General features: G+C 43.7%; 1 protein-coding gene across 1 annotated transcript in view; it reads right to left on the bottom strand.

Annotated features, from left to right (window-relative positions):
• Positions 1 to 3,331: 3,331 nt before the first annotated feature.
• The window catches only part of LOC126473881 (cytochrome P450 4C1-like), a 331,661-nt gene continuing 318,820 nt past the window's right edge, over positions 3,332 to 16,172 (bottom strand). The window contains exon 6 of the mRNA XM_050101217.1: positions 3,332 to 4,595. Within this exon, the coding sequence (XP_049957174.1) occupies positions 4,155 to 4,595 (441 nt within the window). The 3' untranslated portion in view covers positions 3,332 to 4,154. The remainder of the gene's footprint in view (positions 4,596 to 16,172) is intronic.

Genomic DNA, 16,172 nt, shown 5'->3' with positions numbered 1-16,172 from the left:
ATATGCAAAATTTTCTTCTGTAAACGAGGAAGTAACAATATCCCCATATAGCTCTAATATATTATGCAGTACTTAAATAGGGACAACCTGTAATATTTGCAGATGCTGTACAAAACACAGCCTCATGTCTCACAAAACCAAAAACGGTAGGAAAAGCCCGAAACTCCTTCTGGTAGTATCTAGTCCACATTCCTTCACGTAATTCTAAAATCGATCACTAGACTGAAACACCAATCAGAAACATCATGTTTTCCTAGGTGCACTATCCTTCAGGTGCAACATTCTCCTCTATTGTTCTGAAGTTATGCAAAAGGTCTTAGTAATATTATATTAATGAGCAAAGTTTACCTAATTTCTTGTATTATTAGAGTTGTCACGCTCCTGGTGACCTAGTCATAAAATACGGGAACTAATGAATTTCACTTTCAGCTAAAAGTCGCTAAATAAAGAAGTTTGCACCAGGCTGGGTGTCAACGAAATATTGTTTATTTTACTCTTGCTATTTATTATAATCTTTTGGTTTTCATGTCCAGTATTCATTAGCTGTTTTACTAATGCAGTTACAGCAAAGTGTCTGGAAGGTTTCTCATTCATCAGTAGTACCTATACACAAGGACCAGTTTAATATAGACAAATGGTAGAAAAGAAAAAGACATGTTTGACACATCATGTATGTCAGTGATCTATCCTTTTATTTGAGTCAGGAGGCAGAGTTAGTCCTTTTTGCAGATGTTAAAAGCATTACTGTCAAGTTGAGCGAAGATGCATTAACAGCGATCATAGTAAATTACGGTTTTGTTGAAGTTTCTAGCAATCTTTGCAGAAATGGAGTAGCTTTAAATTTAGAACGAACACACCTCACGCGGTTTTATGGTGTTTAAAACACCCTACCTCCAATTAATGTATTGCGCCAACAAAAAATTATAAATAGGACTAATAGGTCAAAATTGTTGTGTGTACATACTGTTGTCAACTTAGACTGGAACTGAGCCGTGGTAAAATTTGCTGTTTTGAAGAGCGCGCCGCAGCGCGTTGTGTGAAGCAGTAGCCCCCCGTTTCTGGCGGTGGCGCCACTGTGGCAATCGCAGCTTTGGTGTCTCCCCCTGGTGTGAAAGGGGAAAGGTTGCCTGTTCACGTGCATTTAAGGGGCGCGATGAGCAGTCAGTCGGAGTAAGGCTAGATCAGTCCCGCGTCACCAGTTGCTGGTCTGTCTCTCGTTTGCATTTGTGCGGCAGTTAGTGTCTGTCTGTCGTCGGAGTGCTAGTATGTCTGTCGTTTGGATCAAACTTTAAAGCCAGAAAATTAGAGTCTTGCCACTCGGCCAGTAACAGAACTCAGCTAGTGGTCGGCCGGTCGGGGCTGAGTTCCTGCATCTGAGTCTGCGCGTTAGGCCGCCAGTCTGCGCGAGTTGCTCGGGCAACGGTCATTGGCGGTTGGATCGGTCGGTTGGTCGGTCGCGCACTGAGACACGAGATGACTTGTCCGCCTTGAGCGTCGGCGCATGTGAGGTCCCCACGTGAGTCCAGTGGGCAGCGCCGCATAGAAAGGGGTAGTGGCTTCGCGGTTCACACGAGAGCAACAGGAGCGGAACCACGACATCGGGCTGGCCGGGGCGAGCTGCGACGCCGTGAGACGGGAGATCGGCGCGCCTTCCTGCGTCCGTTGAAGCGGCTGGCAGCGGACGGTTAAGGGAGAGCGTTGGGGGTGCTGCACCAGGTCTTCGCCAGAAATCGCAGTTTATTAGAAGTGACTGGAGATATGTTGTTTCATTTACTTGTTAAATTCCACTTGTTTTCTTGGTGAGGTCACCAGCCGCTTTGTTTTGGGGTCGTCCCACCATTCTTCTGCGTTTGCCCACCCGCGGGAAGGTGGTTATTTATTGTGAATTGGGTGGTCCGTTTTTCCCTTGTGGAGTAGGGGCGGGTTAGAGCAACCTGAGGTTCGGGTTGTTCGGTAATCTCCCTGTCAATCTGCCACACGTTAATAGCTGCCTCTGTCATGCTTGTCGGATTCCGTTTTAACGAATTTATTGCTTGAAGTGTAACGGCCGAATTCCCTTGTGGAATTGGGGAGGTTTAGAGCAATCTGCGGTTCGGGTTGTTTAGTAACCCCCCCCCCCCCCCCCCGTCAATCTGCCATACGTTAATAGCTGCCTCTGTCATGTTTGTCGGATTCGGTGTTAACGAACTTAATGCTTAAAGGCCGAATTCTTGAAATATGTTTTTATCTTGCCTGTCATCTTGCGAGGTGGTATATGTGTAATGTAGAGCATGTTGTACATTTTATGTAAGTCTGCAGTTTATGGGTTTTATTTAAATAGTCATTTTAGGTTATAAGGTTGCCACCCTTCCACTGTAAGAGCCCTTACAAAAAAAAAAAAAAAAGACAAATTGCACTTTCGGTGGCAAATAATTTGAGTGTTGTACCATTTCCATCCCTCTTACGGGGTGCATAGTTTATGTGTTTGTGTGAGTTGTCAAAAAATTTTTTTAGTTTAAAGTAATCTGGTGTGTTGCAGATTTGCTCCAGTGTAGTCTTTCAGAGGTTGTTGTGAGCGGCCATGACTACGGCCGTGTTGAAAGGGAGCAGGCAAGCTTCTCAGCCCGAAGGCTCATACTGTTAATATTGTTCTTTCGGCCTCTAAACGAAATTGTAACTTGGTATTTCGAGGGTGCTTTTTTGCTTATAATTTTACATCTGTTTTGAAAAAGCTTTTAGGAATAAAATTCACATTTGTTAAAAGTAATTTCATTTTCCATTAGTTACTTCCTGGCAACTGCTTCCACGCTCACGTAGTGTGACTGAATGTGATAATGTTCTTGATGAATCGCTAGTAAATAAAGTAAATTCTTTAAGAAAAGATTTTGAAAGTAAATTTACGGTTTAGGAACGATTATGTAGCAGACTCAAACGTTAAGATTCAGATGCTACTGCAAATTTTAATTCACTAATGTCCTACACGATAGCATTGTGGAGCAATTGCTCACTTAAAAAGTGTTCATTGCATAAAATATAGTAATTAGAATTATTTATGGGGTTTACCTACACGTAGTATCTAACGATCTATTTAGCAATTAAGAACATTAACCAGAGAATAATAGCAGATTTATTCACTTTTGAAAATTGATTTTATCAGTCCATTGCAGCTTGAGAGTAATAGAGATATTCACAAATAGTAAAAGGAAAACTTATATACACTTCCCTCTAGCGAATCTAACTTTAAAAAATACTTAATTATAAAACATGGACAATCTACCTACGGAAATAAAGTGCCTCACAGGCAGAAGCGGTATTTTCAAATGTAAAGTTGTTTTTCTTCAAAAACTTCTTCAATAGAAATGTGTAGTCAGATATAAACCTGTATATGACCAGCATGTATCCACATATTTTTTTAAATTCTATGTGCTATCTTTTGGTCAAGTAAGATGTTTCATATCATAACATTTATTCTGAATATCGTCGTTGAAGAAAAAACACCGTGTAACTGACTACCAATTTGCCACATGAATTCAGAAGCGCATAAATGACAGCACCTTTTATAGTTATATTTATCTCGGAGTTGAATAGTAGACCTCTGGTGAAGCTTTCGATTGATGAGAACATACAGCACGTCACAAGACAGTGTTTCAATCAAGAAAGAAATCGGTACTCATTGATAGCAGCGTATGAAAGTGGAGATTCTTTTCTGAGAGTGATTGACAGCTACCAATCACTCCACCATGTTCGATACTCTGTGTGCAGGCCGTCCTGCTTTTCGCTACAGTCTTCCAGCGTATCCATCTCCCTATAGACGACAGCAATATCTGCGAACAGCCTTATGGAGCTCCTCCCCTACAGAATTGTTCTATTCTTTTACATTTATGTGGAGTAAACGTCTCTTTTTACCTCGTTTGACTTTCAGCTTCACTTTCATTGCACGTATTTGAAAATTTGTTAGTCCCGCAGTAACAGTATGAAATAGATCAACCGGCTGAAATCCGGAAAAGTCATTTACATGATACTGTTTCTTCAAAGACGATATAATCCTTGGAATATGGAATTAACTAACTTCACTTGTCATTATTGTAACGGGAATTCTCAGCAAAAATACCCCAGTAACAGCTAAAGCTTTGTAGAAAGATTGCTGACATTTAATTTCCCACTGCAGAAATGTTTCACGGAGAACTCGAAGGTATGTTGTCTCGTGGGACAAAAGTAACTCTATAGCCAGTGAGTGGAAAGAGTGCTATGGAAAATACACTCTCTTCTAGATCCTTTCTGCTGGATCCAGGCAGTATACGATAACGCCGCAGCACCGTTGACAGTACAGTTTTAATTTGCAAAGTTGCATACCGGCCTCCCACGCATTTGCGAGGGCCGACACCAAACGGCACGTAGCTGTAAGGTTTCCTGTTTGCCGCGCTGCCACCCTCCAGGAAACGACTGGGGTCGAACTTGTGCGGGTCTGGAAACAGCTGGGGTTGGCGGTGCAACAGGTAGTAGGCGACCATCACGGTGCTGCCACGCGGCGCCGCATACCGACCCCCTGACAGGGGGGTGTCCTCAGTCACCAGGTATGGTGCAGCAGGCGCCGTTGGGAACAGCCGCAGCGTCTCCTGCAACAAAAGAGGGTAGCATAGAGTATCTGTACAAAAAGTCGCACGTACTAGGAACGCCAATGAACCACCATCACATGACGTGGCTGCGAGGTTGGACAATGTCTGCTACATGTTCAGCTTTGTTTATTGATACTGTAAGGTGGCATCATTTTGTAAGGTGGCATCATTTTGAGCCACGTTACAACTACCACTCCGGAAAGAAGACCCTTTAATAGTATAAACTTCAAGACAGGAGACCATAAACGACACTGACATCGGCTAGGGATCTTAATTTGTAGCAGAATATCTGCATGTTGGGCGATAGTGAAGCGGACAGAGACGGGAGGCTGAAAGGGGAATGGGAAAGACACAAGCGGGCCAGGCAGGCCTGAGAGCTTTTACATAGAGATGGGGCCCCTCCACGCCCACACCAATGTGGTGACCAAACCAAAAGTTCTACTGTCACCTCCGTACACATGTTAGTTATCTAGTAAGTGGATCACAGGATGCTGGGTTGTGATGTTATCCGTGCGTCTGGGTAAGACTACGCATTAACACGGTCCATCAGGTGATAGATAGTGGACGAAACGCGAATGAGGGTAGCGATTTGAAGAGCAGAGGGAAAGAAGTGCCAAGGCTCGTGCCGTGGGAAAAAAACCTCTGCGACAGTGGGATGGGTAGTAAGATCAGTAGTGGCTTACTAGCTGCGATAGTTCATGCAAGGTTGGATTTGTTAGTACGGGTATCATGCATCATTACCGTGGCAAGCGATGGCGATGTATCCCAGTTGCTGCAGCCGCTACATTCCTGGAACAATCAAGATCGTTATACAGTAGTGGGAGATCGGCCATAGATCATCTCACTGTGTGGGTGATATGTGGAGCATGTCTGCATGCAGTGTACGGTACGGCTTCCCTGCGTGGTGCCAGTTATTCGGCAGTGTATTCCAGCTGGATATCCAGTAATGGAGTCTGATTAACCTGTACCGTTATGTTTGCGTATGCTTGGCCATAGATGTTAGGTCCTTACAAGTATGTCTTTTGGTCTTTTATGTTTCCATCTATGGTTGTGGTTGTAGTTCCCCAGATTCAGAATAAACGGGTTCTGCGAATATCTGGAGTTTCTGTGTAGTCTTGTGGTGAGTGAGACGACAGCTCCCGTAAGCTCCTGGAAACCCCAGGCGGGTGGACCACGGCTTAGCGGAGCCACGTCGCCGAGGACAAGAATACACAGGGGCTCGCTCACAAAACACGTGGCGGCGTGTTGGTGGCTTTACCAACGGCCGGAGCGGAAGCTTCTGAAACAGTCTGGAAACTTCTAGAAGCTTCGGTTGGCTGCAAAACTGAGATTGGTCGGCGCTCGGAAACGAACGCCTTCCAGCAACATGATTGGCCAAGCACATTAAAGGGGGGAAGAAAAAAGAACAGGAGCTACGAAAAAGCGTAGCGACTGTGAAACACTTGTTCCTGGGGCGTCGAGGAGAGAGGTTGGTCCTGGCGAGGTGTGCAACCTCGTTACTGGGACAGAGTGCTTGTAGCGAGAGCCTGAGGATCGTTTGGTGTTCCACGGCAGCCGTGGAGGTGCCTACGGAAGCTTTTGGTGAGGTAGAATTTATGTTATCTCGCTGAGGCGAGCACCTTTGCAGCGATAAGCGTTAGATCACTGTAGTGGTCGTGCATTTGCAACGACGGTTGGGGAAGTAAAGTAAATTGCTGATCACGTGTCTTTTTCGTTCTATGCTGAGGCTTCACGTTGCTAGTCGCGAGTGTAGTTCTAAATATAATTGCAATTGCTATAGCTGATGTCAGTATTCCTATGACAGGACAGTGCCAGACAGAGCGATTACCAAATGTGAATAGGCAGAACTAAAATGTTCCTCGTACTGTGTAATCTTGTATAGAGTAAATTGCGGAAGAGTAAAGAGTTTAATACTACTGAGTGTATCATTTCATAGCTAGTACTTTCTTTTGTCATTTATTATCTCCTTATTTGTGTATTTCATGTTTGCAGCCACCTGGTGGCGGCAATGTTTGTAGGTCAGCACGTTTGAACATTCTAGCATATACTGAGGATGTGGTTAGAAACCAACCAGATTTGCATACGACTAGTTGATGTCACATATAGCGCAAAGGATAAGCTTACGCTTCTGGAGAGCGTATAAGTGTCAGGGGGACAAATTAGCGTTATAAAATCCGTTGTGCAAAATTTTTCTCTTATACGTTCGGCTGGCTCTGAGCACTATGGGACTTAACAGCTGTGGTCATCAGTCCCCTAGAACTTAGAACTACCTAAACCTAACTAGCCTAAGGACATCACACACATCCATGCCCGAGGCAGGATTCGAACCTGCGACCGTAGCAGTCGTGCGGTTCCGGACTGCGCGCCTAGAACCGCGAGACCACCGCGGCCGGCTATACGTTCGGCTCACAGGCTCACCCAACAGCAGAAAATGGCAAAACAGAAGCGGTAGCATACAAGACCAGTAGAACATTATGCTAGTCACAGTTATTAATTATCACCTCGAAAAATATGAAACCTTGAGCATAAAACGTGATGATGGTGTTAGTTGTTCGCTACACACTCATCCTTCACTGTGACACATTTTTGCCAATGATGGATGACTTGTCAAAGACAGTGGTGTGGAAGTCTGCATTTGTACTGTTCAGGAAATGTTCCGCTCCGAAAATGCCATAAAGTGGGATGATTAGAAGCAATGGGGTGAATAGAAATGAACCTACAAAAAAAGTTCTAAACTACTGTGTCAGATGACAAATGAGGATATCATTCAAAAGTTTGTTTATCTAGGTCGGAAGTGGCAGTATACCACCGCTGTTGAGGGCGTCTCCAGACACATCTTCGGCCTGGAATCTCATTGACTGGAGTAGAATTGTCTTCAGTGACGAGTCCTGCTTCGAACTGAACCCAGATGATCAGCAAAGACATGACATTTTCATGGGATATGACATACTGAGATATTTAATCGCAATCTAAGACATTACATTTGGTAAGACAAAAAAAAAAGATCACTACGAAGACGTAGATGTGATGTACAGTCGTGGACAAAACGAGCGAGACCCCTCGTCTTTTCGTTATGCTGATCCGCACAGCTTTAAAGTTTGCTACACAGCATAACAGGCAAGGCGACGAAGTGCTACCAACATACTATGGACAGGCGAGAAATTGAAAACCATCCGAACTTTGTCAGACTGTTTTCAATCATGTGTAAGACTATATGAATGCTGATAAGTCTGTTAAACATAACACGTAAATATAAAGATATAAATGAAAGAAGAAACGCTAATTAGTATGAACTGTACTAATAAAATTGAATTTCAGCTTCTAGAGATAATATAACTGTTTTAGTAATACAAAGTACTCCATATCGCCGGCCACGGTGGCCAAGCGGTTCTAGGCGCTTCAGTCCGGAACCGCGCGACTGCTACGGTCGCAGTTTCGAATCCTGCATCGGGCATGGATGTGTGTGATGTTCTTAGGTTAGTTAGGTTTAAGTAGTTCTAAGTTCTAGGGGACTGATGACCTCTGATGTTGAGTCCCATAGTGCTCAGACCCATTTGAACTATTTTACCCCATATCGTTGCGAATCAGCAAAATATTATGCGCATTCGGCCGCGAAACGGTCTGTGTCAACGTTCAGACCAGTCATACTGGATTACCGTTGCTGACCTACCATGAAGGTGTGCAAATTTAGCAATGCGGGAAGACTCATAACGAAATTCAGTTAAAAATCATTCAGTGCCACACTTAAGTCAATTCAGTTATTGACATAAGCGGAAAAAGTAGGCAGTAACGGGTACGAAATTCTACAAGAGTTTCATATTGATATGCACAGGGCGCTGGTACAGAATAAAGGTAGCAATAAAACGTTTTGGGGGAGTGAGAATTTCTTAAAATTGCTCTACTGATAGTCTGTCTGGCTCCATCGACATTAGAACCGAAAACAAACCGCACCCCCCTTGCATTAGCAAACACCTTTCACTACGCTAGCAGACAACCCAGGCTAACAGCCCTCTATTATTACCCCAGACATGAATAAACCGGCAATTTCGCAACGAAAATGGCAAAATGATCTACAGTTTCTGTTGCCTAGAGCTTTCTGGACTGAAAAAAGAAATTGTCTACCTTTATGGCACCGCTTATGTGACAATCATTCGGGATGTTTATCGAAATAACAAAATATTGTTATTAGCGAGTAAATTTAGTAGGATAATTCTGCACCAGCCCATGAAATAAACGGCGACATAGCTGCCAAGCGTATTCTACAATGTTTCGAATTCTCCATTAGACTCGCCACAGCCAGGAAACGTTCATTAGCCGAAGTGGGATCTGAATTACCACGTGTGTAGGCAAATGGATTTTATTTGCATTCTTGTAAACATGATTTGGATCGAAAGCATAGCTATGATTAATATGCTGATGTATCGACTGCAACTAGAACATTTCGAATAAAGAGTAGGGAGAATTATTTATGAGGACCTCATCTTCAGTAACTTTCGTAGCTATTTTGGTTGTTAGGATTTCGTCACCTAAATTGGTAAAACTGGAATCCTACTAGTCTCACTTTCTTGACCGTCTGTCTGTCTACCCAATCCTTAAAATCCTTTTACCTCGAGTACAGGCAGACATGATAAGCGTAAATGTATCGCACTTTCTGCCGTATACTGTCCCATGGTGGTGTAAAAAATTGAGCTTCTATGTCAACGTTATCTAAAGATGCGGCCGTTTATGTAAAAAAAATTTACGCGGAAGGTCAGGAAATGGCTCTAAGAACTATGCGACCGAACTGCTGAGGTCATTAGTCCCCTAGACCTAGTACTACTTAAACCTACCTAACCTAAGAACATCACACACATCCATGCCCGAAGTAGGATTCCAACCTGCGACTGATGCAGCCGCGCGGTTCGTGACTGAAGCGCCTAGAACCGCTTTGTCACAACGGCCGGCTACGTCTTGTATTTAACACGTGATTGAAAACAGTCTGACAAAGTTCGAATGGTTTTTCAATTTCACGTCTGTGCATAGTATGTTGGTAGCACTTCGTCTCCTTGCCTGTTATGCTGCGTAGCAGACTTTAAAGCTGTGCTGTTCAGCATAACGAAAAGGCGAGGGGTCTCGCTCGTTTTGTCCACGACTGTACATGTACAGAAAAACAAATGATGGAAATTTCAGAAAAATTGGATGATTTATTCAAGACAAAGAGCTTCACATATTGAGCAAGCTAATAATGCACTGGAATACCAACAAGAATGTCGCCTGCCATGTTGTTGTTGTTGTGGTCTTCCGTCCTGAGACTGGTTTGATGCAGCTCTCCATGCTACTCTACGCTGTGCAAGCCTCTTCATCTCCCAGTACCTACTGCAGCCTACATCATTCTGAATCTGCTTAGTGTATTCATCTCTTGGTCTCCCTCTAAGATTTTTACCCTCCACGCTGCCCTCCAGTACTAAATTGGTGATACCTTGATGCCTCAGAACATGTCCTACCAACCGATCCCTTCTTCTGGTAAAGTTGTGCCACAAACTTCTCTTCTCCCCAATCCTATTCAATACTTCCTCATTAGTTATGTGATCTACCCATCTAATCTTCAGCATTCTTCTGTAGCACCACATTTCGAAAGCTTCTATTCTCTTCTTGTCTAAACTATTTATCGTCCATGTTTCACTTCCATGCATGGCTACACTCCATACAAATACTTTCAGAAACGACTTCCTGACACTTAAATCAATACTCGATTTTAACATATATCTCTTCTTCAGAAACGCTTTCCTTGCCATTGCCAGTCCACATTTTGTATCCTCTCTACTTCGACCATCATCAGTTATTTTGCTACCCAAATAGCAAAACTCCTTTACTACTTTAAGTGTCTCATTTTCTAATCTAATTCCCGCAGCATCACCCGACTTAATTCGACTACATTCTATTATCCTCGTTTTGCTTTTGTTGATGTTCATTTTATATCCTCCTTTCAAGACACTGTCCATTCCATTCAGCTGCTCTTCCAAGTCCTTTGCTGTCTCCAACAGAATTACAATGTCATCGGCGAACCTCAAGAGTTTTTTTTCTTCTCCATGGATTTTAATACCTACTCCGAATTTTTCTTTTGTTTCCGTTACTGCTTACTCAATATACAGATTGAATAACATCGGGGAGAGGCTACAACCCTGTCTCACTCCCTTCCCAACCACTGCTTCCCTTTCATATCCCTCGACTCTTATAACTGCCATCTGGTTTCTGTACAAATTGTAAATAGCCTTTCGCTCCCTGTATTTTACCCCTGCCATAGGGTCCAATGAACAGTAGTGATGGACTGCAGTGCCATTTCATTTTATAGCAGGACCGCTTTGGTTGTCATCCCTTATATCACAGCGGTACGTCGACGAAATTCTACGCCCCGTAATTGCAAGCCATCCTGGACTTTCATTTCACCATGAGAACATCTTCCTGGACATGTTTAGTGTTTCTACCGCTTGTCTTGGTGTTCCCCAAACCATGCACTGGCCAGCAAGATGGCCGTATCACTCCGCAGTTCATAACATTTGGAGTATTATGGACAGAGCCATCGAACTAGCTCCGGGTTTTGACGGTCTGAAGCGCCAATTGGACAGAATTTGGGATGAAGTCCCTCAGGAGGACGTCCAACTACTCTATCAATCAATGCTAAGCCAGATAACTACTTTGTACAGTGGGGGTCGTTACTGAATGGATTTATTAGTATAAAAATTTGATTTTTATTTTTCACTTGAAGTTCGTCAGTGCCTTCTGCCTGGCGGCTAGTTGCAGCAGATCAGTCACGTTGCCCAGAACCGGACAGAACCACTTTGAGACTCACGTGTTGATGCGGCGGGCTGCGAGAGGCGCGAGGTGGACTTTGCGCCGGGGGCTGGTATGTGCGAACGCAGGGCGTGGCGCGGCTTCGCGCCCGGCGCTCTGCAGCACCCAGGCTCGGCTCGTAGCGGGAAAACAGTGGCCAATGTTGACCGACCACACAACGTCGAACATGACCGAAAAGAAAACGGCCACCCTATGGACCGAACAGTGGGAACGAACCCCACATCTGACGCCAATGTTGATGTGTACGTGGGCAGGGAGAAGGGGGAGTGAAGGTTGTTACATAGGCCTCGTGACGACACGGTGCAGGATGTCGAGGGCTCAGGATTAGAGAGTGGGCATCCAGGGCTGCCGTTAAATGACAAAACAGGATATTAGGTACAATAAAGAAGATGTATTTCAATGTACGGTGTATAAGGGGCTCGCAGTTTGACTTAGTATATAGTGTCGGAAGTTCCATGCGGCTTTTCGCGGATGATGCTGTAGTATACAGAGAAGTTGCAGCATTAGAAAATTGTAGCGAAATGCAGGAAGATCTGCAGCGGATAGGCACTTGGTGCAGGGAGTGGCAACTGACCCTTAATATAGACTAATGTAATGTATTGCGAATACATAGAAAGAAGGATCCTTTCTTGTATGATTATATGATAGCGGAACAAACACTGGTAGCAGTTACTTCTGTAAAATATCTGGGAGTATGCGTGCGGAACGATTTGAAGTGGAATGATCATATAAAATTAATTGTTGGTAAGGTGGGTACCAGGTTGAGATTCATTGGGAGAGTGCTTAGAAAATGTAGTCCATCAACAAAGGAGGTGGCTTACAAAACACTCGTTCGACCTATACTTGAGTATTCCTCATCAGTGTGGGATCCGTACCAGATCGGTCTGACGGAGGAGATAGAGAAGATCCAAAGAAGAGCGGCGCGTTTCGTCACAGGGTTATTTGGTAACCGTGATAGCGTTACGGAGATGTTTAGCAAATTCAAGTGGCAGACTCTGCAAGAGAGGGGCTCTGCATCGCGGTGTAGATTGCTCGCCAGGTTTCGAGAGGGTGCGTTTCTGGATGAGGTATCGAATATATTGCTTCCCCCTACTTATACCTCCCGAGGAGATCACGAATGTAAAATTAGAGAGATTAGCGCGCTCGCGGAGGCTTTCAGACAGTCGTTCTTCCCGCGAACCATACGCGACTGGAACAGGAAAGGGAGGTAATGACAATGGCACGTAAAGTGCCCTCCGCCACACACCGTTGGGTGGCTTGCGGAGTATCAATGTAGATGTAGATGTAGGGTCGGAAGTTGCCAGGTTTAGGCCAGTCTAGGAGGTGGAACAATTAATTGAAATGGGCAACGGAAGGGGAAGCGGTTCATGTTAACTTACGTTGGAGGCCGGTCGTCAAAAGAGAGCCAGAGGCTCTGCCTTCCAAGAAGACGTCTGTTCCGCTCGAGGTCTGGATTACAAGGGAGAGAGGCAACTGTGTTCCACTCCGCAGATCACTCCAGCGTCCACACACGTGACCTGTATCCCACGCGCGCTTTTGGCTGAAACCAATGGCGTGAATTCGCTAGCAGTTTCAGCAGAGGGCTCAAGGCGTCTCTTGCCAACAGCTTTAACTCGACAGAAGTGCCTCGGTTTTGAAAGACAGGCAACTTGTCTCACGTAGGCACAGCGTAAGTGCTCTGGGAGTAGACTTACAAAGATTTGACTGGGCCTTTGCAATAAATTTTTTAAACCAATTCCCTAAAACATTCTTTGACTGGCTGCCATCATGTGTAACTCACATAAGAATCTGAGTTTGACCGACGCTTTATTAACTTGCTCAATTTGTAAAGCTCTTTGTCTTGAATAAATCATCCAATTTTTCTGAAACTGCAGTAATTTATGTACCTGTACATCTACATCACATCTACGTCTTCGTAGTGCATCTCTTTTTTGTCTTAGAGGACGCTTAAATATGTCAATATCTCATATCTCATGAAAATGCTTTCTTCAAGTTGTTTGTAGTTTCCACAGTGGAGCAGAAATTGCTTCAGTATTCACTTCGCAACAGATTAACGAATTGATTGGCAGCACAACGCAACAGTAACTAGTCAGTGGCTGCTAAACTGCTGTAAGGTATACACAGTATTATTATTATTAAGTGTCAGTGATCAAACAAAAACCATTGGTAGGCATAAGTCATCCAATTGCTACCAGTTCAGAAGTGAGAAGTCAGGCAATCAAGTGATTTACAAACAATAAGTATAGCGCACACATTTTAGCTTGGTTAGTTTTATATGGGGATGCAGGGTGTTGACGAAGCAAGTGTCGCTAGACAGAGGATTGGTGCACTGGAAGCACTTTTTATAACAAGCCTCTAACCTCAATGTGGATAGTCAGTTTTCTTTTCTGAGAAAGCGTAGGCAGCATCTGATATATACTGAGAATTGCTTCACCATTCTACAAAGAAGGTTGTTAGAAGTGTGCAGTACCAAAGGCCTCATTGACTCATTAGTTCGTGGTTTAATAACACACCTATTAACACTAAAAATAATTTATCTTTCGTCATTTAAGAAAATAACCATTCGAAGAAAATTCTTTTTTATTCTAAAGTTTGCTTAGGCGCTGTGTTGTCGGTGCTAGAGAGAGGGATGGGGACGGTGATTGGGTAATATGTGATTACATTCACGGTTAATGGCCTCAGAAAGGTTGGGAATCGCTGATATACGCAATCTAACCACTGTGCCGCATGATGGAGCATTGTTGCTGGACACTTCCAAACAACTCAGCACGGACTGTGGCAGCGATGCTCCCCTTCAAATGCAGCAACAAGCGAATAACTGCACGGTACTCCACTTGAACGTGGTAGGGAAACTAGAAAATCTGAAAAGGGAAATGCAAAGGCTCAATCTAGATACAGTAGGGGTCAGTGAAGTGAAGTGGAAGGAAAACAAGGATTTCTGGTCAGATGAGTATCGGGTAATATCAACAGCAGCAGAAAATGGTATAATAGGTGTAGGATTCGTTATGAATAGGAAGGTAGGGCAGAGGGTGTGTTACTGTGAACAGTTCAGTGACCGGGTTGTTCTAATCAGAATCGAGAGCAGACCAACAACGACAACGATAGTTCAGGTATACATGCCGACGTCGCAAGCTGAAGATGAACAAATAGAGAAAGTGTATGAGGATATTGAAAGGGTAATGCAGTATGTAAAGAGGGACGAAAATCTAATAGTCATCGGCGACTGGAATGCAATTGTAGGGGAAGGAGTAGAAGAAAAGGTTACAGGAGAATATGGGCTTGGGACAAGGAATGAAAGAGGAGAAAGACTAATTGAGTTCTGTAACAAGTTTCAGCTAGTAATAGCGAATACCCTGTTCAAGAATCACAAGAGGAGGAGGTATACTTGGAAAAGGCCGGGAGATACGGGAAGATTTCAATCAGATTACATCATGGTCAGACAGAGATTCCGAAATCAGATACTGGATTGTAAGGCGTACCCAGGAGCAGATATAGACTCGGATCACAATATAGTAGTGATGAAGAGTAGTCTGAAGTTCAAGACATTAGTCAGGAAGAATCAATACTAAAAGAAGTGGGATACGGAAGTACTAAGGAATGACGAGATACGTTTGAAGTTCTCTAACGCTATAGATACAGCAATAAGGAATAGCGCAGTAGGCAGTGCAGTTGAAGAGGAACGAACATCTCTAAAAGGGGCCATCACAGAAGTTGGGAAGGAAAACATAGGTACAAAGAAGGTAGCTGCGAAGAAACCATGGGTAGCAGAAGAAATACTTCAGTTGATTGATGAAAGGAGGAAGTACAAACATGTTCCGGGAAAATCAGGAATACAGAAATACAAGTCGCTGAGAAATGAAATAAATAGGAAGTGCAGGGAAGCTAAGACGAAATGGCTGCAGGAAAAATGTGAAGACATCGAAAAAGATATGATTGTCGGAAGGACAGACTCAGCATACAGGAAAGTCAAAACAACCTTTGGTGACATTAAAAGCAACGGTGGTAACATTAAGAGTGCAACGGGAATTCCACTGTTAAATGCAGAGGAGAGAGCAGATAGGTGGAAAGAATACATTGAAAGCCTCTATGAGGGTGAAGATTTGTCTGATGTGATAGAAGAAGAAACAGGAGTCGATTTAGAAGAGATAGGGGATCCAGTATTAGAATCGGAATTTAAAAGAGCTTTGGAGGACTTACGGTCAAATAAGGCAGAAGGGATAGATAACATTCCATCAGAATTTCTAAAATCATTGGGGGAAGTGGCAACAAAACGACTATTCTCGTTGGTGTGTAGAATATATGAGTCTGGCGATATACCGTCTGACTTTCCGAAAAGCATCATCCACACAATTCCGAAGACGGCAAGAGCTGACAAGTGCGAGAATTATCGCACAATCAGCTTAACAGCTCATGCATCGAAGCTGCTTACAAGAATAATATACAGAAGAATGGAAAAGAAAATTGAGAATGCGCTAGGTGACGATCAGTTTGGCTTTAGGAAAAGTAAAGGGACGAGAGAGGCAATTCTGACGTTACGGCTAATAATGGAAGCAAGGCTAAAGAAAAATCAAGACACTTTCATAGGATTTGTCGACCTGGAAAAAGCGTTCGACAATATAAAATGGTGCAAGCTGTTCGAGATTCTGAAAAAAGTAGGGGTAAGCTATAGGGAGAGACGGGTCATATACAATATGTACAACAACCAAGAGGGAATAATAAGAGTGGACGATCAAGAACGAAGTGCTC

The sequence above is a fragment of the Schistocerca serialis genome, chromosome 4, assembly GCF_023864345.2.
Source record: "Schistocerca serialis cubense isolate TAMUIC-IGC-003099 chromosome 4, iqSchSeri2.2, whole genome shotgun sequence".
NCBI classification, from domain to species: Eukaryota; Metazoa; Arthropoda; class Insecta; order Orthoptera; family Acrididae; genus Schistocerca; species Schistocerca serialis.
The sequence above is the reverse complement of the archived record's forward strand: the minus strand, read 5'-3'. Positions and strand labels throughout refer to the sequence as shown.